This window comes from Triticum urartu, chromosome 4, assembly GCF_003073215.2.
Source record: "Triticum urartu cultivar G1812 chromosome 4, Tu2.1, whole genome shotgun sequence".
In the NCBI taxonomy this organism is placed as follows: Eukaryota; Viridiplantae; Streptophyta; class Magnoliopsida; order Poales; family Poaceae; genus Triticum; species Triticum urartu.
In genome coordinates, this window is record NC_053025.1 from 540,069,849 (window position 1) to 540,093,815 (window position 23,967).

Here is a 23,967-nt window from a genome sequence, read left to right on the forward strand (position 1 = left end):
CCACGGGATACTGTTCATCTCCACCGTCGACCCCCTCCAGCCTCCACGAGCTACTGTTCATCCACCGTCGATCTCCTCCAGCCTCCACCTGTGACTGTTCATCCACGAGCTCCTGTCTATCCAGCCTCCACCACGCGCTACTCCACCGGCTACTGTTCAACCAGCCCTCTCCATGGGCTCCTATTCAACCACCCCTCCACGAGCTACTGTTCATCCTGCCCTCCACCGTCTACTGTTCATCCAGCCCTCCACGGGGTGGTCCTATTCATCCAGCCCTCCATGGGGTCCTGTTCATCCAGCCCCAACCGGCTTGATCAATTGGGGTCATGTTCATCCAGAGGCAACACCACGGGGTCCTGTTCATCCACCCCCACTGGGAACTGTTCATCCAACCCCCCCTGCAACGCTCACTGTTCATCCAGAGGCAGCATCGATCGGCTTCAGTTAGCAGCAGTAGCAAAGGAATCGCTCGATCGGGTTCAGTTAACAGCCATCGATCGATCGCTCGGGTTCAGTAACGCGTAGCCTGCAGTGCAATCGCTCGGGTTCAGTTAGAGCCCAACGCCTGCTCAGGTTCAGTTAGAGCCAATGCCTCGCACACACGCGCGTACGTGTACGAGAGAAGCGCGCATCGCTCGGCCCCGACCTCCCACCGTAACCGGGAACTCCCCGAAATTTTCCTGGCCCTCGCTTCTACCGCGGTTTTTTCCGTCATGGACGGCCCAAAGAATGTCATGCAGCTGCGTCTCCGGCCCGCCCAGGATGAAAAGCCCATTTTTCTGTCATGATTTTTTGTCATAGAAGTAGGAGCCCACCACATCTATGATGATACCGGGTTTTGTCACAATTATCGTCATAAAAGTGTCATATGAATGACAGAAAAAAAAATTTGTTCGGCCCAAAATGTCACGGATGTGTCTTTTTTTTGTAGTGATGGTCGAGCCATAAAGCGTGCATAAGCCGGCCTGCCCAGAATAGCATGATAGGCACTCTGGAAATCCACAACCTCAAATGTCAACTTTTCTCTGCGGTAATTCTTGGAATCACCAAAAACCACGTCAAGAGCAATCTGGCCGAGTGATGCAGCCTTCTTGCCAGGAATGACCCCATGGAAACTCATATTATTTTCACTGAGTCTTGATATCGGAATGCCCATTCCTTTCAACGTCTCTGCATACAGTATATTCAGGCCACTGCCACCGTCCATCAGAACCTTAGTCAGTTGGGTGCCTTCGACTACTGGGTCGACCACCAACGCTTGCCTCCCAGGGGTGGCTATGTGCGCTGGGTGATCGGACTGGTCGAATGTAATGGCAATCTGGGACCACTTCAAATAATTGGGTGTCACTGGAGCGACCATGTTCACTTCTCTGTTGATGACTTTCAATCGACTTTTACTCTCAACGTCAGCGAAAATCATCAGAGTGGAATTCACATGGGGATAACCATCGTCATCCTCTTCCTCATCCTCAACCTTGTCTGCTTCTTTCTCCTTGTCCTTGGGATGTTTCTTTTGGAATTGTTGGATTAGGAGTCGACATTGCCGAGTGGTATGCTTCGGGTAAATGAAATTACCCTCTTCATCTTTTTTGGTGTGGATGTGGCATGGCAAATCCAGCACATCATTTCCATCTTGATATTTTACTTTCTTGGGTTCCACGGTCCCTTGGGCTTCCCCTTGAAATTTCCTTGAGTCACGACTAAGGCTTCACCAGGAGCAGCTGGCTCGGCTTTGCGCTTCTGCTTTCGACTGGAGTTTCCTCCTCCGATTTCATGGGCGACTGTTTTGTGCTTGCCACTCCGGAGTCGGTCTTGTTCTTCACCATTGGCATATTTGGTGGCAATTTCCACCATCCGAGTCAAAGTCATATCTCCTGTCCGACCGAATTTCATATTCAACTCCCGATACTTGATGCCTTCTTTAAAGGCACAAATTGTCTGATGATCAGACACATTCTCCACCGTGTGATGCAACGTGATCCATCTCTGGATATAATCCCTCAAAGACTCATTCGGTTTCTGCATGCAACACTGTAATTCGGTCAGCCCTGCCGGTCGTTTGCAAGTACCTTTGAATGTTCTGACAAATACTCGGGCAAGATCTTCCCAAGTATAAATACTGCTTGGTGCTAACTGATTCAGCCATGCTCTAGCCGAGCCCTCCAGCATCAGAGGAAGGTGTTTCATGGCCACTTCATCATTGCCGCCACCAATCTGGACAGCCACTCGGTAGTCTTCAAGCCAAGTATCAGGCTTGGACTCACCAGTGAACTTACTGACTCCAGTCGCCAACCTGAAGTTGGGGGGAATCACTGCAGCCCTGATGGCTTTGCTGAAGCACTCCGGACCTGAGACATGCATCCTGCTGCTGGTCGGTATATCTCTGTCACGACCCTCTCGGTGAGCCCTGTTTCTGTCGACCAAGCCTTGAACGAGAATAGATCTCGCATCAAAGCCCGACTCTCTGGGGTCGACTGGAATCCCTCGCCCCATACTGTGAGGGCATCTGTCATCATGTTGCCGAGGCACGTACGACCCACTCCTTGGGGGAGGTGTGGGCACTCGACGACGATCATCGCGATCGACTCGGTGATCATACTGCTCACGGTTTCTGTACTGATCTCGTCGGTCTCCACGTCCCTCATGCCTTGGGGGCGATCTTGGGCTGTGAGCCGACTGAACTGTGTCTGCAACCACGGACCAGGTATGGATCCTATTCCGCGACTGAGATACTGCTGTATTCTGCTCTCCTGCCGCACGGAGCAAATCTCGGATCTGCACCAGACCTCGACCAGCTTCTGACTGGGAAGGTTGGATCGACTCCGCTATCCGGGCTGCAACTGCGAGATTCTGGATCGGAGTTCGGTATACCTGAGTCGGAGGCGGAAAGAGTTGACGTCGACTGGATTCAGGAGCACGCTGTCGAGCACGCTCGTCGAGTGCGCATTGGAGATTCTCCAGTCGAGTGCGCTCAGCCAAGTTGGCCAGGCGCGCCTCCTCCAAGGCCTGGGCCTCAGGGGTTTCTCCAACGATAGGAGTGTGAAGTGCATCCATGTTCCGGCGGCGAAGTTCTTTTCTCCACTGCGAGGAGAGGGGTTCGGGGTGGTACTCTTCATGAATACGCGACGGATCGCCGCCCCCATCACCTCCGTCTTCACGGGTGAAGCCAGGAGGACTGCGCAGTCCATTGACCATCAAAACTTCTGCCGCGGGGTCGCTGCTATCGCACTCGGATGCAGTCTCTATGGAGCCAGTCGACAGATCGAACATGCCGTAGAGGGTTTCGTCGGGCTCGATTGCCGCGACTTGAGGGGTGGCCGACTGGCGAGCCACCGCATGCTTCACCCACCGCTGAAGCCTCGATCGACTAGAATGTTTGCTCTGGCGGGCCGCAGGGAGGGGGAAGCCATAGGAGCCGATCGATACTGGGTCGACGGCTGCCGCAGGAGGACGTCACGGACACACGCACGAAAGTGCGTTGCCCCGCGGACGGGGAATGCGTCGACGTCGAGTGGAGCCTCCTGAAGCCAAGCGGAGTCGTTGGCAACAAACACGAGCGCGCCGAGACAGATCTCGCGGCCCTCAGCCAAAGCTCCGCCTGAAACCATGATGAAGGGGATCGGAAAAATTGCAACTTCTCCAAAAAGTCGCTAAGACACCTGCCCCACGGTGGGCGCCAACTGTCGTGGTTCTAAGTATGACAGTAGAATGGGGGTAGGAATGTAGAGGTAAGATCCTAGCTATGGAGGAGTTGTACACGCGAGTTTTATGAGTTCAAGCCCTTCTCGGAGGAAGTAACAGCCCTACGTCTCGGAGCCCGGAGGCGGTCGACTGGATTATGCGCGTATGTGTTACAGGGGGTGCGAACCCTTGTCCCGGAGGAGGGGGTGGCTTATATAGAGTGCGCCAGGACCCCAGCCAGCCCATGTTACAAAGGGTTCAATGTACATTAAGGCAGGGCGTTACTGGTAACGCTAGTAATAAAGAGATATAAATGATCTTTATGGTTATAGAGTGAATGACCGACTGTTGCCATCCTGAGTGATGTTAGGCCTTCTACACTCCGAGTGGTTTCTTGTATCGTTGAGTGGACGATGATTTTTCTTCGACTGCTTCTGGTTCTTTTAGAGGTGTCCTTGGGGAGGGTATCTTGGACATATCCATGACCCTACCCTAGGTACATAGCTTCGTCAGAGCCCTAGATTGGTTCTGCCCAAGTTCCGCCTCGAGACGGTGGCGCTTCGTCCCAAGAGCTTCCTCTTAATTTTTTTCCAGGTAAAAACCCTTCATATAGCAAAAGATGGGCACCGGGGGCCTGCCAGGTGGGCGGCAAGCCAGGGGGTGCGCCCCCACCCTTGTGGATGCCTGGTGGGTCGCTTCGGGTGCTTTCTTCGCCCAATATTTTTTTATTCCAAAATAATTCTCCGTGAAGTTTCAGGACTTTTGGAGTTGTGCAGAATAGGTGAAAGGATCGATATAGTTGACTAGAGGGGGGTGAATAGGCAACTAACAATTTTTAGCTTTTCTTTGACAATTTAAACTTTGCATCAAAGTAGATTGTCTAGATATGCAACTAAGTGAGCAACCTATATGATGCAACAAAGATAAGTACATAAGCAAGCAAGAGATATATCACAAATAAGCCTGCACAAGTAAAGGCATGAGATAACCAAGAGTGGAGCCGGTGGAGACGAGGATGTGTTACCGAAGTTCCTTTCCTTTGAGGGGAAGTACGTCTCCGTTGGAGCAGTGTGGAGGCACAATGCTCCCCAAGAAGCCACTAGGGCCACCGTATTCTCCTCACGCCCTCACACAATGCGAGATGTCATGATTCCACTATTGGTGCCCTTGGAGGCGGCGACTGAACCTTTACAAACAAGGTTGGGGCAAACTCCACAACTCAATTGGAGGCTCCCAACGACACCACGAAGCTTCACCACAATGGACTATGGCTTCGCGGTGACCTCAACCATCTAGGGTGCTCAAACACCCAAGAGTAACAAGATCCGCAAGGCATTAGTGGGGGGAATCAAATTTCTCTTGGTAAGAGTGTAGATCGGGGCCTTCTCAACCACTCCCGAGGAAATCAACAAGTTTGATTGGCTAGGGAGTGAGATCGGGCGAAAATGGAGCTTGGAGCAACAATGGAGCTTAGGGTTGGAAGAGGTGGTCAACTAGAGGAAGAAGACACCCCTTTTATAGTTGAGAACAAAAATCCAACCGTTATCCACCTACCAGCCCCAGACCAGCGGTACTACCACAAGGCCATGCGGTACTTCCGCTCCTGACAAGCGGTACTACCGCAAGGCCATGCGGTACTACCGTGAGGAACCGCGGTACTACCGCAGCAGCAGTAGTAGCTAGGGTAGACCTGTAGCACAAGGGCTGAGGACGGTACTGCCGCAGGCGCGGTACTACCTCTCCCCCTTGCGGTACTACCGCAAGGCAGGAAACCCCTAGCCTGGGAAGAGCGCGGATAAAAATACATCCGTGCCTACTTCCGCTGGAAAACGGACGAAGCAAAAATCCGACACAGTACTACCGCAGAGAAGCGGTACTACCGCCTGGCAGCTGAAACAGGCCGCGCACGGTACTACCGCGCAAGGGATGCGGTACTACCGCGGTGGCGCGGATGTAAAAAATTACATCCGCCCCTACTACCGCGATGGAGCGGTACTTGGCCTGGGGGGCCACAGTACTACAGCTCCAGAGAAGCGGTAGTACCGTGGGCACCTGCGGTACTACTGCGCCGTAGTACGGTACTACCGCGGGTGCCTGCGGTACTACCGCTCTCCAAGGAGCAGTACTACCGCAAGCCCATCAACAACAACCAGGACAAGGCAAAGAGGATAAACGGAGGATGCTCCATAGTGCAGGGGGAAGGAGGGGACAAGGAAGAAAACATGTACGTGATGATTCCACCCGAACATTTCCGACGCGGACCCCCTCTTAATAGTACGGCTTTCCTACGACTCAAATCCACCAAAAAGAAACGTAGAAAAACGCCGTCTTCAATAGTCTTTGAGGGAGACCAAACCGTCTTGTGCCTAGCGATGAAACGTCTAGGAAACTCAAGACACACGATTAGTCCGCAAAAACATTGCCATCAATCACCAAAACACCTTAGGGATAAATATGCCCTTACAATAGGTCTATCAGATTTTCTCCTTTTCCAGTCCAGAATTCCAGCTACCGGCATTCTCCCTCTTTGTGTAAACCTTGTGAAATAAGGGAGAAAAGACATAAGTATTGTACCATAATGTGTAATAACAGTCCATAATGCAATAAATATCAATATAAAAGCATGATGCAAAATGGACGTATCACCTTCACATTGGTTCTTCCATAGCATACACTAGTGGAGCTTAGTGTAAGTCAGGGGGCACCCATCCCTCTGAATTCTGAGCGATGTGAAGATTTTTTTTGAGAAAGTGGAGATTAGAGAAGTATTTTGCCCCCTCTACCCCACAAAAAATCCCACCAACCACTGTCAGACATGGCAGTCTACCTAGCGCACGAGAGGAAGTAAGTTGATGGGTAAGGGTTTGCAGCACTCGCTAGTACAATTTCTTCGACACATACATCTACTACTTAATCAACAAGCATTTGGTGGTCATGGTTCTCGGGCGTGGCAACTGTTGGGGAACGTAGCATAAATTCAAAATTTTCCTACTGTCACCAAGATCTATCTATGGAGTCATCTAGCAACGAGGGAGGAGTGGATCTACATACCCTTGTAGATCGCTAAGTGGAAGCGTTCAAGAGAACGGGGTTGATGGAGTCGTACTCGTCGTGATCCAAATCACCGATGATCCTAGCGCCGAACGGACGGCACCTCCACGTTCAACACACGTACGGAGCAGCGACGTCTCCTCCTCCTTCTTGATCCAGCAAGGGGAAAGGAGAGGTTGATGGAGATCCAACAGCACGACGGCGTGGTGGTGGAAGTAGCGGGATTCCAACAGGGCTTCGCCAAGCGCTGCGGGAGGAAGGAGATGTGTCACGGGAGGGAGAGGGAGGCTCCAGGGCTTAGGTATTGTTGCCCTCCCTTCCCCCCACTATATATAGGGCCAAGGGAGAGGGGGGAGGCGCAGCCTTGGCCCTTCCTCCAAGGAAGGGTGCGGCCAAGGGGGGGAGGAGTCCATCCTCCCCAAGGCACCTCGGAGGTGCCTTCCCCTTTTAGGACTCTCCCCTCCTCTTGTCCCTTTGGCGCATGGGCCTCTAGGGGCTGGTGCCCTTGGCCCATGTAGGCCAAGGCGCACCCCCTACAGCCCATGTGGCCCCCCGGGGCAGGTGGCCCCACCCGGTGGACCCCCGGGACCCTTCCGGTGGTCCCGGTACAATACCGGTGACCCCGAAACTTGTCCCGATGGCCGAAATAGCACTTGCTATATATAATTCTTTACCTCCGGACCATTCCGGAACTCCTCGTGACGTCCGGGATCTCATCCGGGACTCCGAACAACTTTCGGGTTACCGCATACTAATATCTCTATAACCCTAGCGTCACCGAACCTTAAGTGTGTAGACCCTACGGGTTCAGGAGACATGCAGACATGACCGAGATGACTCTCCGGTCAATAACCAACAGCGGGATCTGGATACCCATGTTGGCTCCCACATGTTCCACGATGATCTCATCGGATGAACCACGATGTGAAGGACTTAATCAATCCCGTATACAATTCCCTTTGTCTAGCGGTACGATACTTGCCCGAGATTCGATCGTCGGTATCCCGATACCTTGTTCAATCTCGTTACCGGCAAGTCTCTTTTACTCGTTCCATAACACATCATCCCGTGATCAACTCCTTGATCACATTGTGCACATTATGATGATGTCCTACCGAGTGGGCCCAGAGATACCTCTCCGTCACACGGAGTGACAAATCCCAGTCTCGATTCGTGCCAACCCAACAGACACTTTCGGAGATACCTGTAGTGTACCTTTATAGCCACCCAGTTACGTTGTGACGTTTGGCACACCCAAAGCATTCCTACGGTATCCGGGAGTTGCACAATCTCATGGTCTAAGGAAATGATACTTGACATTAGAAAAGCTTTAGCATACGAACTACACGATCTAGTGCTATGCTTAGGATTGGGTCTTGTCCATCACATCATTCTCCTAATGATGTGATCCCGTTATCAACGACATCCAATGTCCATGGTCAGGAAACCGTAACCATCTGTTGATCAACGAGCTAGTCAACTAGAGGCTTACTAGGGACATGATGTTGTCTATGTATCCACACATGTATCTGAGTTTCCTATCAATACAATTATAGCATGGATAATAAACGATTATCATGAACAAGGAAATATAATAATAATCAATTTATTATTGCCTATAGGGCATATTTCCAACAGTCTCCCACTTGCACTAGAGTCAATAATCTAGTTCACATCGATATGTGATTAACACTCAAGGTCACATCCCCATGTGACTAACACCCAAAGAGTTTACTAGAGTCAATAATCTAGTTCACATTTACCATGTGATTAACACTCGATGAGTTCTGGGTTTGATCATGTTATGCTTGTGAGAGAGGTTATAGTCAACGGGTCTGAACCTTTCAGATCCGTGTGTGCTTTACAAATCTCTATGTCATCTCCTAGATGCAGCTACCACGTTCTATTTGGAGCTATTCCAAGTAACTGTTCTACTTGGAGCTATTCTAAATTGTTGCTCCATTATACGTATCCTGTATCTCTACTCAGAGCTATCCGGATAGGTGTTAAGCTTGCATCGACGTAACCCTTTACGACGAACTCTTTTACCACCCCCATAATCGAGAAAATTCCTTAGTCCACTAGTTACTAAGGATAAATTTGACCGCTGTCCTGTGATCCATTCTTGGATCACTCTTGTACCCCTTGACTGACTCATGGCAAGGCACACTTCAGGTGCGGTACACAGCATAGCATACTGTAGAGCCTATGTCTTAAGCATAGGGGACGACCTTCGTCCTTTCTCTCTATTCTGCCGTGGTCGAGCTTTAAGTCTTAACTTCATACCTTACAACTCAGGCAAGAACTCCTTCTTTGACTGATCCATCTTGAACACCTTCAAGATCATGTCAAGGTATGTGCTCATTTGAAAGTACCATTAAGCGTTTTGATCTATCCTTATAGATCTTGATGCTCAATGTTCAAGTAGCTTAATCCAGGCTTTCCATTGAAAAACACTTTCCAAATAACCCTATATGCTTTCCAGAAATTCTACGTCATTTCTGATCAACAATATGTCAACAACATATATTTATCAGAAATTCTATAGTGCTCCCACTCACTTATTTGGAAATACAAGTTTCTCATAAACTTTGTATAAACCCAAAAACTTTGATCATCTCATCAAAGCATACCTTCCAACTCCGAGATGCTTACTCCAGTCCTTAGAAGGATTGCTGGAGCTTTGCATACTTATTAGCATCTTTCAAGATTAACAAAACCTTCCGGTTTGTATCACATACAACCTTTCCTCAAAAAAATGTCGAGGAAACAATGTTTTGACATCCTATCTGCAAGATTTCATAAATAATGCAGTAATCGCTAATATAATTCCAACAGACTCTTAGCATCGCTACGAGTGAGAAAGTCTCATCGCAGTCAACTCCTTGAACTTGTCGGAAAATATCTTAACGACAAGTCGAGCTTTCTTAATGGTGATACTTACCATCATTGTCCGTCTTCCTTTTAAAATCCATCTGCACTCAACAGCCTTACGACCATCGAGCTGTTCTGCCAAAGTCTACACTTTGTTTTCATACATGGATCCTCTCTCGGATTTTATGACCTCGAGCCATTTATCGGAATCCGGGCCCACCATCGCTTCTCCATAGCTCGTAGGTTCATTGTTGTCTAGCAACATGACTTCCAAGACAGGATTACGTACCACTCTGAAGTAGTATGCATCCTTGTCATCCCACGAGGTTTGGTAGTGACTTGATCTGAAGTTTCATGATCATTATCATAAGCTTCCACTTCAATTGGTGTAGGTGCCACAGGAACAACTTCCTGTGCCCTGCCACACACTAGTTGAAGAGACGGTTCAATAACCTCATCAAGTCTCTACCATCCTCCCACTCAATTCTTTCGAGAGAAACTTTTTCTCGAGAAAGGACCCGATTCTAGAAACAATCCCTTATTGTTTTTGGATCTGAGACAGGAGGTATACCCAACTGTTTTGGGTGTCCTATGAAGATGCATTTATCCGCTTTGGGTTCGAGCTTATCAGCCTGAAACTTTTTCACATAAGCGTCGTAGCCCCAAACTTTTAAGAAATGACAGCTTAGGTTTCTCTAAACCATAGTTCACACGTTGTCATCTCATCGGAATTACATGGTGCCCCTTTTAAAGTGAATGTGGTTGTCTCTAATGCCCACCCATAAACTATCGTGGTAATTCGATAAGAGACATCATGGTATGCATCATATCCAATAGGGTGCAGTTATGATGTTCGGACACACCATCACACTATGGTGTTCCAGGCTGTATTAGTTGTGAAACAATTTCCACAATGTCTTAATTCTGAGCCAAACTCGTAATTCAGATATTCATCTCTATGATCATATCATAGATCTTTTATCCTCTTGTCACGACGATCTTTCAACTTCACCCTGAAATTACTTGAACCTTTCAATAATTCAGACTCGTGATTCATCAAGTAAATATACTCAACATCTACTCAAATCATCTGTGAAGTAAGAACATAACGATATCCACTACATGCCTCAGCACTCATTGGACTGCACACATCAAAATGTATTACTTACAACAAGTTGCTTTCTAGTTCCATTTTACTGAAAACGAGGCTTTCAGTCATCTTGCCCATGTGGTATGATTTGCATGTCTCAAGTGATTCAAAATCAAGTGAGTCCAAACGGTCCATTTGCATGGAGTTTCTTCATGCATATATACCAATAGACATGGTTCGCATGTCTCAAACCTTTCAAAAACGAGTGAGCCCAAAGATCCATCAACATGGAGCTTCTTCATGCGTTTTATACCGATATGACTTAAGTGGCAGTGCCACAAGTAGGTGGTACTATCATTACTTATCTTTTGGCATGAACATGTGTATCACTACGATCGAGATTCAATAACATTTTAGGTGTAAGACCATCGAAGGTATTATTCAAATAAACAGAGTAACCATTATTCTCCTTAAATGAATAACCGTATTGCGATAGACGTAATCCAATCATGTCTATGCTCAACGCAAACACCAAATAACAATTATTTAGGTTTAACACCAATCTCGATGGTAGAGGGAGCGTGCGATGCTTGATCATATCAACATTGGAAACACTCCCAACACATATCGTCAGCTCACCTTTAGCTAGTCTCCGTTTATTCCGTAGCTTTTATTTCGAGTTACTAACACTTAGCAACCGAACCGGTATCTAATACCCTGGTGCTACTAGGAGTACTAGTAAAGTACACATCAACACAATGTATATCCAATATACTTCTATCGACCTTGCCAGCCTTCTCATCTACCAAGTATCTAGGGTAATTCTGCTCCAGTGGTTGTTCCCCTTATTACAGAAGCACTTAGTCTCGGGTTTGGGTTCAACCTTGGGTTTCTTCACTAGAGCAGCAGCTGAATTGCCGTTTCATGAAGTATCCCTTCTTGCCCTTGCCCTTCTTAAAACTAGTGGTTTCACCAACCATCAACAATTGATGCTCCTTCTTGATTTCTACTTTTGTGGTGTCAAACATCGCGAATATCTCAAGGATCATCATATATGTCCCTGATATATTATAGTTCATCACGAAGCTCAAGCAGCTTGGTGGTAATGACTTCGGAGAACCATCACTATTTCATCTGGAAGATCAACTCCCACTCGATTCAAGCGATTGTTGTACTCAGACAATCTGAGCACAAGTTCAACAATTGAGCTTTTCTCCCTTAGTTTGCAGGCCAAGAAAATCGTCGGAGGTCTTATACCTCTTGACGTGGGCACGAGCCTGAAATCCCAATTTCAGCCCTCAAAACATCTCATATGTTTTGCGACGTTTCAAAACGTCTTCGGTGCCTCAACTCTAAACCGTTCAACTGAACTATCATGTAGTTATCAAAATGTGTATGTCAGATGTTCGCAACATCCACAGACAACGTTCGAGGTTCAGCACACTGAGCGGTGCATTAAGGACATAAGCCTTCTATGAAGCAATGAGGACAATCCTCAGTTTACGGACCTAGTCCACATAATCAACTTTCAACTAAATTTTCTCTAGGAACATATCTAAACAGTAGAACTGAAGCGCGAGCTACGACATAATTTGCGAAGACCTTTTGACTATGTTCAGGATAATTAAGTTCATCTTATGAACTCCCACTCAGATAGACATCCCTCTAGTCATCTAAGTGATTACATGATCCGAGTCAACTAGGCCGTGTCCGATCATCACGTGAGACGGACTAGTCAACATCGGTGAACATCTTCATGTTGATCATATCTACCATACGACTCATGCTCGACCTTTCGGTCTTCTGTGTTCCGAGGCCATGTCTGTACACATGCTAGGCTCATCAAGTCAACCTAAGTGTTTGCATGTGTAAATCTGTCTTACACCCGTTGTATGTGAACGTCTGAATCAAACACCCGATCATCACGTGGTGCTTTGAAACGACGAACTTTCGCAACGGTGCACAGTTAGGGGAACACTTTCTTGAAATTTTAGTGAGGGATCATCTTATGTACTACCGTCGTTCTAAGAAAACAAGATGTATAAACATGATAAACATCACATGCAATCAAATAATAGTGACATGATATGGCCAATATCATATAGCTCCTTTGATCTCCATCTTGGGGCTCCATGATCATCTTGTCACCGGCATGACACCATGATATCCATCATCATGATCTCCATCATCGTGTCTCCATGAAGTTGTCACGTCATCTATTACTTCTACTACTACAGCTAACGGTTAGCAATAAAGTAAAGTAATTACATGACGTTTATGTTGACACGCAGGTCATAAATAAATTAAGACAACTCCTATGGCTCCTGCCGGTTGTCATACTCATCGACATGCAAGTCGTGATTCCTATTACAAGAACATGATCAATCTCATACATCACATATATCATTCATCACATCCTTTTGGCCATATCACATCACATAGCATACCCTGCAAAAACAAGTTAGACGTCCTCTAATTGTTGTTTGCATGTTTTACGTGGCTGCTATGGGTTTCTAGCAAGAACGTTTCTTACCTACGCAAAAACCACAACGTGATATGTCAATTGCTATTTACCCTTCATAAGGACCCTTTTCATCGAATCCGATCCGACTAAAGTGGGAGAGACAGACACCCGCCAGCCACCTAATGCAACTAGTGCATGTCAGTCGGTGGAACCGGTCTCACGTAAGCATACGTGTAAGGTTGGTCCGGTCCGCTTCATCCCACAATGCCACTGAATCAAGATTGGACTAGTAACGGTAAGCATATTGAACAAAATCAACGCCCACAACTACTTTGTGTTCTACTCGTGCATAGAAACTACGCATAAACCTGGCTCATGATGCCACTGTTGGGGAACGTAGCATAAATTCAAAATTTTCCTACGTGTCACCAAGATCTATCTATGGAGTCATCTAGCAACGAGGGAGGAGTGGATCTACATACCCTTGTAGATCGCTAAGCGGAAGCGTTCAAGAGAACGGGGTTGATGGAGTCGTACTCGTCGTGATCCAAATCACTGATGATCCTAGCGCCGAACGGACGGCACCTCCGCGTTCAACACACGTATGGAGCAGCGACGTCTCCTCCTTCTTGATCCAGCAAGGGGAAAGGAGAGGTTGATGGAGATCCAACAGCACGACGGTGTGGTGGTGGAAGTAGCGGGATTCCAACAGGGCTTCGCCAAGCGCTGCGGGAGGAAGGAGATGTGTCACGGGAGGGAGAGGGAGGCGCCAGGGCTTAGGTATTGTTGCCCTCCCTTCCCCCCACTATATATAGGGCCAAGGGAGAGGGGGGAGGCGCAGCCTTGGCCCTTCCTCCAAGGAAGGGTGCGGCCAAGGGGGGGAGGAGTCCATCCTCCCCAAGGCACCTCGGAGGTGCCTTCCCCTTTTAGGACTCTCCCCTCCTCTTGTCCCTTTGGCGCATGGGCCTCTAGGGGCTGGTGCCCTTGGCCCATGTAGGCCAAGGCGCACCCCCTACAGCCCATGTGGCCCCCCGGGGCAGGTGGCCCCACCCGGTGGACCCCCGGGACCCTTCCGGTGGTCCCGGTACAATACCAATGACCCCGAAACTTGTCCCGGTGGCCGAAATAGCACTTGCTATATATAATTCTTTACCTCCGGACCATTCCGGAACTCCTCGTGACGTCTGGGATCTCATCCGGGACTCCGAACAACTTTCGGGTTACCGCATACTAATATCTCTATAACCCTAGCGTCACCGAACCTTAAGTGTGTAGACCCTACGGGTTCAGGAGACATGCAGACATGACCGAGATGACTCTCCGGTCAATAACCAACAGCGGGATCTGGATACCCATGTTGGCTCCCACATGTTCCACGATGATCTCATCGGATGAACCACGATGTCAAGGACTTAATCAATCCCGTATACAATTCCCTTTGTCTAGCGGTACGATACTTGCCCGAGATTCGATCGTCGGTATCCCGATACCTTGTTCAATCTCGTTACCGGCAAGTCTCTTTTACTCGTTCCGTAACACATCATCCCGTGATCAACTCCTTGATCACATTGTGCACATTATGATGATGTCCTACCGAGTGGGCCCAGAGATACCTCTCCATCACACGGAGTGACAAATCCCAGTCTCGATTCGTGCCAACCCAACAGACACTTTCAGAGATACCTGTAGTGTACCTTTATAGCCACCCAGTTATGTTGTGACGTTTGGCACACCCAAAGCATTCCTACGGTATCCGGGAGTTGCACAATCTCATGGTCTATGGAAATGGTACTTGACATTAGAAAAGCTTTAGCATACGAACTACACGATCTAGTGCTATGCTTAGGATTGGGTCTTGTCCATCACATCATTCTCCTAATGATGTGATCCCGTTATCAACGACATCCAATGTCCATGGTCAGAAAACTGTAACCATCTGTTGATCAACGAGCTAGTCAACTAGAGGCTTACTAGGGACATGATGTTGTCTATGTATCCACACATGTATCTGAGTTTCCTATCAATACAATTATAGCATGGATAATAAACGATTATCATGAACAAGGAAATATAATAATAATCAATTTATTATTGCCTCTAGGGCATATTTCCAACAGCAACATGGACCAACGACGCTAGACAAGGTGTGTGCCGCCGTTGCACTGAGGTGAGATTTATCGGCATCCCCATGAATCAATAGCTTGGTCACTATGCCAGTTTTCTCATTAATGGTTTTGTTCTCTTTTCTCATCCCATGTTCTAGCATCCCCGTGACCAAATCATGCTGTGTCTGGCATGACGATGATGGATACCATCACACCGGGAAGGCCCTAATAATATCCCTCCACCGTCGAAGGAGAAAATACCAATCTTGAGCTATGAAGTACCTTTGTCATACTTTTCTGATGTACCCGAAAGTTGCCGTTGTGATCACCCTGTTACGCCTGACGCTTGATGACCCCCAAGGTACACCTTCCGGCATGAAGGTACTCTTTTTTGAACACAGTATAGATGCAAGCACTCCTATGTACACGCATACACTCACCTCTATAAATGCACGTGCGCACACACCCCCTATCCTTATGAGCACCTCCGAGAGACTGAGTTGGCATGAAGGTACTCGATACTCTCATGATGCAAAGAACTATACGAACGTTAACTTCTCTATGATGATACTTATAACTTAGTGACAATGTGATATCAAAGTATAACAATCAATTGGGTTTGTTCAACACAAGTATTCTACTGAAAGTGTGTCCTCAAAGTTGCTGCTATCTATTGTTACACTAAATCATGCCCGTGTTCAGGAAAACGAAATCATAATGCAACACTTGAGCCAGTCTTAGAGGCGCGACTAAGAATTAATTTTACAATTTATTATTCCATACACGATACATGCAAATGAGTTTTTTCTCTCAGCCTCTTGGATATACAAACTCGAGAGCCATTGCAATTGCAACACAAAACATAAAACATAAAACATAATTAATAACATTTAAAATTGCTTCTATTGCATATTTCCTTCAATTTCGCGTTCATTTTATGGACTAAAAATACTAAGAATAGATTAAATCAAGAAAGAGGACAAATGATCAATAAATCATGGTATTATGGGACAAATCAACTAAAGCAAAGTGGGGCAAATTATCAAGTGCCCAAGCTATGTGGGGCAAATTATCTAATCTCCCCACATCCTCCTGTGTTTGCTTTGCTCCCATCGCCGCGATCTGCCGCTGCGCCGGCCCCTCGACCATCCACGGACACCTCAACTTGAGAAGCACTCACGCCGTCCAAACCCACGACGGTGATCACCCCCACGTTCCTCTCCGATTCCAACTCTCCAACCCCGAACATTTTTTGGGAATACACGTTGGCCATTTTGTAAATATACTGTGAACATTTTTTTAACACACGGTGAATATTTTTTAAAGACATGTTGAATAGTTTTCAAATACATGTCGAATTTTTAAATACATGTGAACATTTTTTTAAATGCGGTTAATATTTTTGGAACACGCATTCAATATTTTTCTAAATACATGGTGAATATTTTTAAATATGTTTGAGCATAGTGCACAAACACTTTTTAAAATTCGTGGAGAATTCTTAAAAGTACGTAACATTTTTTCTATCTTTTAGTCGGAAAATTGGCAAATTTCATGAAAAATGCATTAAGATTTCTAACAAAAAAACAAATAAGAAGGAAATTGCAGGTAATTTCCGGCCCGACCCAGGTGGCCCCGCTACAACCGACGCATCCTTAGTGTTCGCTAAGAGTGAGGCATAAAGGCACCACAACGCCGATAGGGCGCCATAATCTAAGTCGACCCAATGGTGGAGAGAGCGGAGGCGGAGCCATCTGATCGATTTTTTCTGGTTTGTGCAAGATAGTTTTGTATGTTTCCTCTCTTTGGCTAGTGATTTGTCGATTATTCGATATTTTTATCTGCTTTTTTCAATTTTTCTACCCCCATTGTTTTTATGTTTTCCATGCTTCTTCTTGTTTTCTTCTCCTTTTTCAATTTTATTTTCCCCATTTTGAATACACGTTCACATTTTTTTAAGTACATGTTGAACATTATTCTGAATACATGGTAACCATTTTCTTAATATACCATGAACATTTTTCCAATACATGGTGAAATTTTTCTATACACACGTTGTATATTTTTCGTATATGTTGATTTTTGAAATACATGTGAACATTTTATTGATGCATGGTAAATAATTTTTAAACACACATTCAACATTTCTTCAAAAATTTATGGTCAATATTTGAAAAATACGTTGAACATACATTCAAAATGCAATAATACTTTCGAAACAAATATTATAAAAATTAGCAGAAGAATTTAGAGAAGTACATGAACAAGTTTTCTAAATTTTGTATGAAAATATTAACTTGTTTTAGCAAAATAATACAGTAAGATTTTTTTAACATAATAAAGGAATGATTATAAAATTACTCATAACTTTCTGCCTGGCCCAGGTGGGGACCGCCGAGAGCGACTCTTCTAAAAGTCGTGATTATTTTTTCAAATTCACGAACATTTGTAAAAAGACCGGATACTTTTTAAATTCTGATTTTTTTTAGAATGGTGATCATTTTTCTCAAATTTACAAATAAAATCAAACGTTTTTGACATTCTTCAATTCGTGTTTTTATAAGGATAGTAAAACTTTGGAACATTTAGAGAGAAAAAAAAGGGAAAACAGAGCAACCCCGCATATAGTCTTGGTCTAGGCAGCCTGGCGGGCCGAAACTAGCGATCGTTTTCTTTTTTCTAGCAATCTGGCCATATGCACACTTGCGGGCTGGGCCTGGCCCATACGCGGGCTGCTATGAGCGACGGTGCCATCGCGCTCGCTCCCGTAGACGCGCCCCGTTTAAGCAAGCCCTAGACTGCTGCTGCTGTGTGTCTTCCTCTGCTCCGCACCGCCGCCTCTGCATCCTCCCCGACGACGAGATCCACCCGCCCCCTACCTCCCCCCCGCCTCCGCCCCGTCGCCCGCCCCCGAGGTACCCCGCCCGACCGCCCCCCAGTCAGTTCTCTTCTCCGTGGCCGGATCAGCGCGACGCGTTCCTGACATTTTTTCTGGCTCTCTCCGTGGTTGGGCAGATGGAGAGGGTGCTCAAGGATGACGCCATCCAGGAGAAGGGCGAGCGCGCCAGGATGGTAACCACCCGCCTCCCATCTGATCTGCTTGTTTTCCTTCTTGGTCTGACCGGGTCGGTTCGTTCGTTCCTCCGTTGGTTCGATGGCGCTGCTGCAACTGTGTGCAATTAGTTTACTGATCTCATTTAGACTGCAAAATCCGTAGATTGTTAGTTCGGCAAGTGCCAGATCAGCAACCTGACCGTCGGCTTCGCGTAGTAGGATCTGTAGGTTACGGCGGCACACACGCACACACTGATGCTGTATTGCTGCTGCATAATGTGCTTTTGCAACTGTGCGCAATGCGTTTACCGCTCTCCTTCAACCGCAGAAGCTGAATATCACTCCCTCCGTTCATAAATAAGTGATGTGGTTTTAGTTCACTTATTTATGAACGGAGGCAATACTTTGTAGAATCATTGTTCAGCCTCTTTGTTTATGTGGGGTTCTGATTCATTTGATTTCGCCCCCCTGGCAGGCATCTTTTGTAGGTGCCATGGCGATCGCAGACTTAGTCAAGACCACATTGGGACCAAAAGGAATGGTACGTGCTGCTCGCAGAGAAAAAAAATGCAGTTTGGGCAAAAGATGGCGCCAGCCAATCGAGTGCTGGAGGATTTTCCTTGGAATTTACATGTTACCTTGTTTATGTCCAGGACAAGATCCTTCAGTCGACTGGCCGAGGGCGGAGTGTCACCGTTACAAATGATGGTGCTACCATTTTGAAGTCGCTTCATATCGACAACCCTGCTGCCAAGGTCCTTGTTGGTATCCTTTTGTTTGAGCCTACTGCTTGATGGTTTTCCTGCTGAGATGATGCTTGTTTCTAGATCTGGCAATATAGGCTTCTTGTAGCTTCTCCTGACCCCATTTGATTAGTTGGTTGTATGGATGTTCTCCCTAATTGAAAGAAAATGTAGTCCTTAATGATTGTTAGACATCTCAAAAGTCCAAGATGATGAAGTTGGTGATGGAACAACTTCTGTTGTTGTTTTGGCTGGAGAACTGTTGAGGGAGGCAGAAAAGTTGGTTAACATGAAGATTCATCCGATGACTATTATTGCAGGTAATCCTCATTTTAGACACAGTTTATTCAACATGTTATCCCTAACATTTAAAATTGTGCAACTCTTGGTTACCACCTCAATACATGTTACTAAGTTTTTGGCGAGTAATGATACAATAACAACATCTGCAGATCAGTAAGACATGTGAAGTTTGGAAAATGACATCTCATGCTTACATACTTTGTTTTTCAATTTGTCATGTTTAAATGATTAAAAGCAGCTCCCTTAGTCTAGGCAACTTCCGGATTTTAAAAGTAAGACAGTACCTTAAAAAAAATGAAAGCATTGCACTTCTGTGTTGATGTCATGTTGGCGATGGACAACTATGACCCTTTGTTTTCTGTTCCATTTTCATGTTTGCGTCTTCATTTCTAATCTTTTTGGCTTGCTTATTAATGCAGAAATGATACACATGATATTTGAGAGATACACATGGATGCATGATGGAACTGTTTGCAGATATATAGCTAATCATTTAGTTACATTTCAACATCTCTAATGCTTTATCATCTCTCTGTACTATTAGGTTACAGAATGGCTGCTGAGTGTGCCAGAAATGCGTTGCTGAAAAGGACCATGGACAACAAAGACAATACAGGTCACCTATTTAGTTACTTTCTCATATATGATTTCTTAACTATATTTAAACACTATGTAATCTTCTTCTAGTAAGTACTTATGTTATGTGCGACAAAATTTATGTTTGCATTAATCCTTGGGGCGGATACTTATTTTCCTCATTTTATCTTGTAATGAGCATCACTTCCTGGAATACTAGCTTAGCACCTGGCATCGCTGATTTCCTAGTTGGGACTTGGCATTGACCTGGCAGTAATTTTCAGTCAGATGTTTAAAGTTTATTGCAGTCATTATGTTTTATATTATGGTTTATATATTAAGAGTTTGCCACCAGGAATGGTATTCTGACAATAAACCTTCATTGGTGCTGCAGACAAGTTCAGATCAGATCTCATGAACATTGCCATGACTACGCTTAGTTCAAAAATTCTCTCCCAGGACAAGGAATATTTTGCTGAACTTGCAGTTGATGCTGTCCTCAGGCTTAAGGTAAAAATGATTGGGGGAAGTTGGTCATACCATACCTTTTCTATATGTGGGGTGTTGCTTGAAGTCTAATTCATTCGTTCATAATTATCCATTCACATTGGTACGTTCTGTTAGTAAAATGTTGATTTGGTATGCACCACACTTCTTGTTCATTGGTGGCAGGGTAGCACCAACTTGGAATCAATCCAAATTCTGAAGAAACCGGGAGGTTCTCTCAAGGATTCCTTTTTGGATGAAGGGTATGTTCTTTCAAACCCTTGTTCTTTTTTATCCCAACTATATTATGGTTCTATATCAGTTACAAACAGACTGATAAACATATACCATTTTCAATCTATTTTGCAGGTTCATTCTTGATAAGAAGATTGGCCTTGGTCAACCAAAGCGTATTGAAAACGCTAATATTCTGGTTGCAAACACTGCTATGGACACAGATAAAGTTAAGATTTATGGGGCACGTGTCCGGGTGGATTCGATGGCTAAGGTTGCAGATATTGAAGCTGCTGAGAAACAGAAAATGAGAGAGAAAGTTGAGAAAATCATTGGCCACGGGATAAACTGCTTTGTCAACAGGCAGCTAATCTACAACTTCCCTGAAGAACTTTTTGCTGATGCTGGCATACTCGCAGTTGAGCATGCTGACTTTGAGGGCATCGAGCGGCTAGCTCTTGTCACTGGAGGTGATATTGCATCAACTTTTGACAACCCAGAGTCTGTTAAGCTTGGGCACTGCAAGCTCATCGAAGAGATTATGATTGGGGAGGACAGGCTGATTCATTTCTCCGGGGTTGCGATGGGGCAAGCATGCACCATTGTCCTGAGAGGAGCAAGGTATGCCTTATTTATTTTTGGTGTAGCTCCTTATCATGCAGTGATAATATTGTATTATTCAGGCATTCTGTTTTGTTTGGCTGCAAACTGAATACATGTGTCTTGTTGTCTACAGTGAGCATGTACTTGATGAGGCGGAGAGGTCCTTGCATGATGCCCTATGTGTGCTTTCTCAGACGGTAACTGACACGCGTGTCATATATGGTGGTGGATGGCCTGAGATGGTGATGTCCAAGGAGGTGGACGAACTTGCAAGGAAGACCCCTGGGAAGAAATCTCATGCGATTGACGCCTTTTCGCGCGCCCTGCAAGCCATCCCAACAATCATTGCTGACAATGCTGGTCTGGATAGTGCTGAGCTGATCTCCCAGCTCCGAGCCGAGCACCACAAAGAGAACAGCACTGCTGGAATTGATGTCATCAGCGGCGGGGTAAGCTCACTGAGAAGACTCCGACTTGCTATGTAGGTAGTTATTACACGAGTGATTTTTGAAACTAACATGGTCTATTGTGGTGCAGCTGGGAGACATGCAGAAGCGCGGGATATGCGAGGCGTTCAAGGTGAAGCAGGCCATCGTCCTGTCGGCGACCGAGGCCGCGGAGATGATCCTGAGGGTCGACGAGATCATAACCTGCGCCCCGCGCAGGAGGGAGGACAGGATGTGAGCGCTGTCTCGATGCAGCGCTCTCTTATGTATGATGGTTTGCCGAGTTTTGGCTGGGTTGCTGTGGTCCACGACTGCTTTAAAGTTTGACCGACCCCATTTCGATTGTCGTTGAACCCTGACCCCTAAGCGACTGGAACTTGTAGCTGCTAGCGTTGTTCTGTAGGGAGTGGCTTGGTTTTCTTTCGGTTGATTTTCCACTAAGAGGATATAGTGATGTGTAAGTGTAACCTTGTTTTATGTGCATCTTTTGCATGCGGAGGACTTAGTTAAGAAGATGCATGCAATGCTACGAGTTTTCAGTTTTCCATGTGTTTGCTGTACTTGCTGGATATCTATCAGCCGTTGCTAGCAGTGTGTTGGACATGGCACATGTATGGCTGGAATCGGACCCAGTTTTGATTGTGATTGTGCCGAAACAAGATAGGACAATCTGTGCGCAATCTCTGCGCTTGGAGTGTTTGATTATCTGTTTGACAAGTGTTTTCTTATTGTCGACTGATTAATATCGGTTCTTCTTATCTTCATTAGCTAGTTCTATTGGACGTTTGGACCACATTCAGTTGTGTTGTGGACTACTTGCTAGTAAAGGAGCTTGGCTTACATAAAACTGTCATTTGCCAGAACAAACCCTGATAATCTATCTGCCTAGAAGTTCCTAAGTACCAAAATATTTTCTTTTTCTTTTTGAAATAGCAGGATTCCTGCATTCATTAAGAAAAGAGTTTCTCAGTTAATCGGGGGAAAACCAGACTGCTGAGCAAACGACTCCCACTTTGCCATACGCGATCGTCGACCCGACCCACACCGAAGAGGCCGTGGAGAGATGCATGAAGATCTGCGCCAAAACTCAGCCACCTGTGACTAGGCAGCGCACCTATGACTAGGTACAGCTAGCGCCGCAGAAAATCATCGAACGAACCATCTGCTGCCCGTCATCATACGCCACCGGGCCCCGCCACCACAACTTCGACTTTGCAGCAACAAACCAACCGAGATAATCCCACGGACACGCTGGAGAAGAGTGGACTACCTCAACCATAGCCACGACTCCGACATTGCTCCCCCCATCATCTTGCCACAGAAGCCTCGAAGCCAACACCATCGTCTTCCGCTAGTCCTGCTTGTCAATACCCATCTCCAAAGATGAAGCCCCTAGGGAGAATACAACACCAAGGCGCTGTCATCTTCCGATCAAACAAGATCAAGGGTTTCCCCGGAGTTGCAGCGATCCATGCGGGAGGGGTGTGGCAACAATACAACGATGCCTCCAAGAGGGTACATAATGGCTACCACCACTGCCATCACTGGTCACGGCCACGACCATTACAGGGTTTTCACCCAAGCACCCGGCACCACCTCATCCGCACATCATCTCACGACAACACCCACCGAGCACCACCACCGAGCCAGCTCGCAGACGAAGAAGCCCATTGTCGGGGCAACCAACCACACCTTGCAGAGGCCACCGACCAGCACCAGCCGCTAGATCATTCAACCTCCGACGGAAAGCCGGATCACCGGATGCAGCACGAACCGCCAATCCTTGCCGAGCACCACGCCTAGAGGAACTGGGCAAATTTAAGACAAGATTTTTTTGCGCAGGAGGGAGTATATAGCACAAGTTCGGAACCAAAGGGATTGTAGAAACCATTCTTCTTATACCATACATCACAGTAGCAGAGACATCTGCTTCAGCTTCGGAGATATGATATTATACTTATCGAGTACTCGTTGCAAATTATTATATGACTAATTTATTCAGTAGACCTTACTCCCTTCGTTCCACAATGTAGTGCGTCTGCGTTTTCCAAAATCTAAGTTTGACCATGAATTTGTCCAGCAAGACCGACTGCGGCGGGAGCAAAACTTATACCACTAGATTCGCTATTTCGATACAAATTTGGTGGTATAATTTTTGCTCCCGCCGCAGTCGATCTTGTTGGTTAAATTTATGGTCAAATTTAGATCTCGGAAAACACGGGCGCTCTATATTATGGAACGGAGGGAGTACTTTAGT

The 23,967-nt window shown here is 46.2% G+C and overlaps 1 protein-coding gene across 1 annotated transcript; it reads left to right on the forward strand.

Annotated features, from left to right (window-relative positions):
• The first annotated feature begins 18,051 nt into the window (after positions 1 to 18,051).
• LOC125552519 (T-complex protein 1 subunit beta) lies at positions 18,052 to 22,257 on the forward strand. The gene is made up of 11 exons (XM_048716111.1): positions 18,052 to 18,180; positions 18,281 to 18,337; positions 18,795 to 18,860; positions 18,973 to 19,084; positions 19,254 to 19,382; positions 19,910 to 19,981; positions 20,336 to 20,451; positions 20,614 to 20,690; positions 20,797 to 21,282; positions 21,398 to 21,713; positions 21,802 to 22,257. Exons 2-11 carry the CDS (start codon positions 18,281 to 18,283, stop codon positions 21,946 to 21,948), a joined length of 1,578 nt encoding a protein of 525 aa, XP_048572068.1. The 5' UTR covers positions 18,052 to 18,180; the 3' UTR covers positions 21,949 to 22,257.
• Positions 22,258 to 23,967: the final 1,710 nt, after the last annotated feature.

Coding starts and splice junctions, on each gene's coding strand:
- LOC125552519 (XM_048716111.1), top strand. CDS start 18,281: ATGGAGAGGGTGCTCAAGGATGACGCCATCCAGGAGAAGGGCGAGCGC. Junction 20,452..20,613: donor ATGCTGTCCTCAGGCTTAAG/GTAAAAATGATT, acceptor CATTGGTGGCAG/GGTAGCACCAACTTGGAATC. Junction 20,691..20,796: donor GATTCCTTTTTGGATGAAGG/GTATGTTCTTTC, acceptor TCTATTTTGCAG/GTTCATTCTTGATAAGAAGA.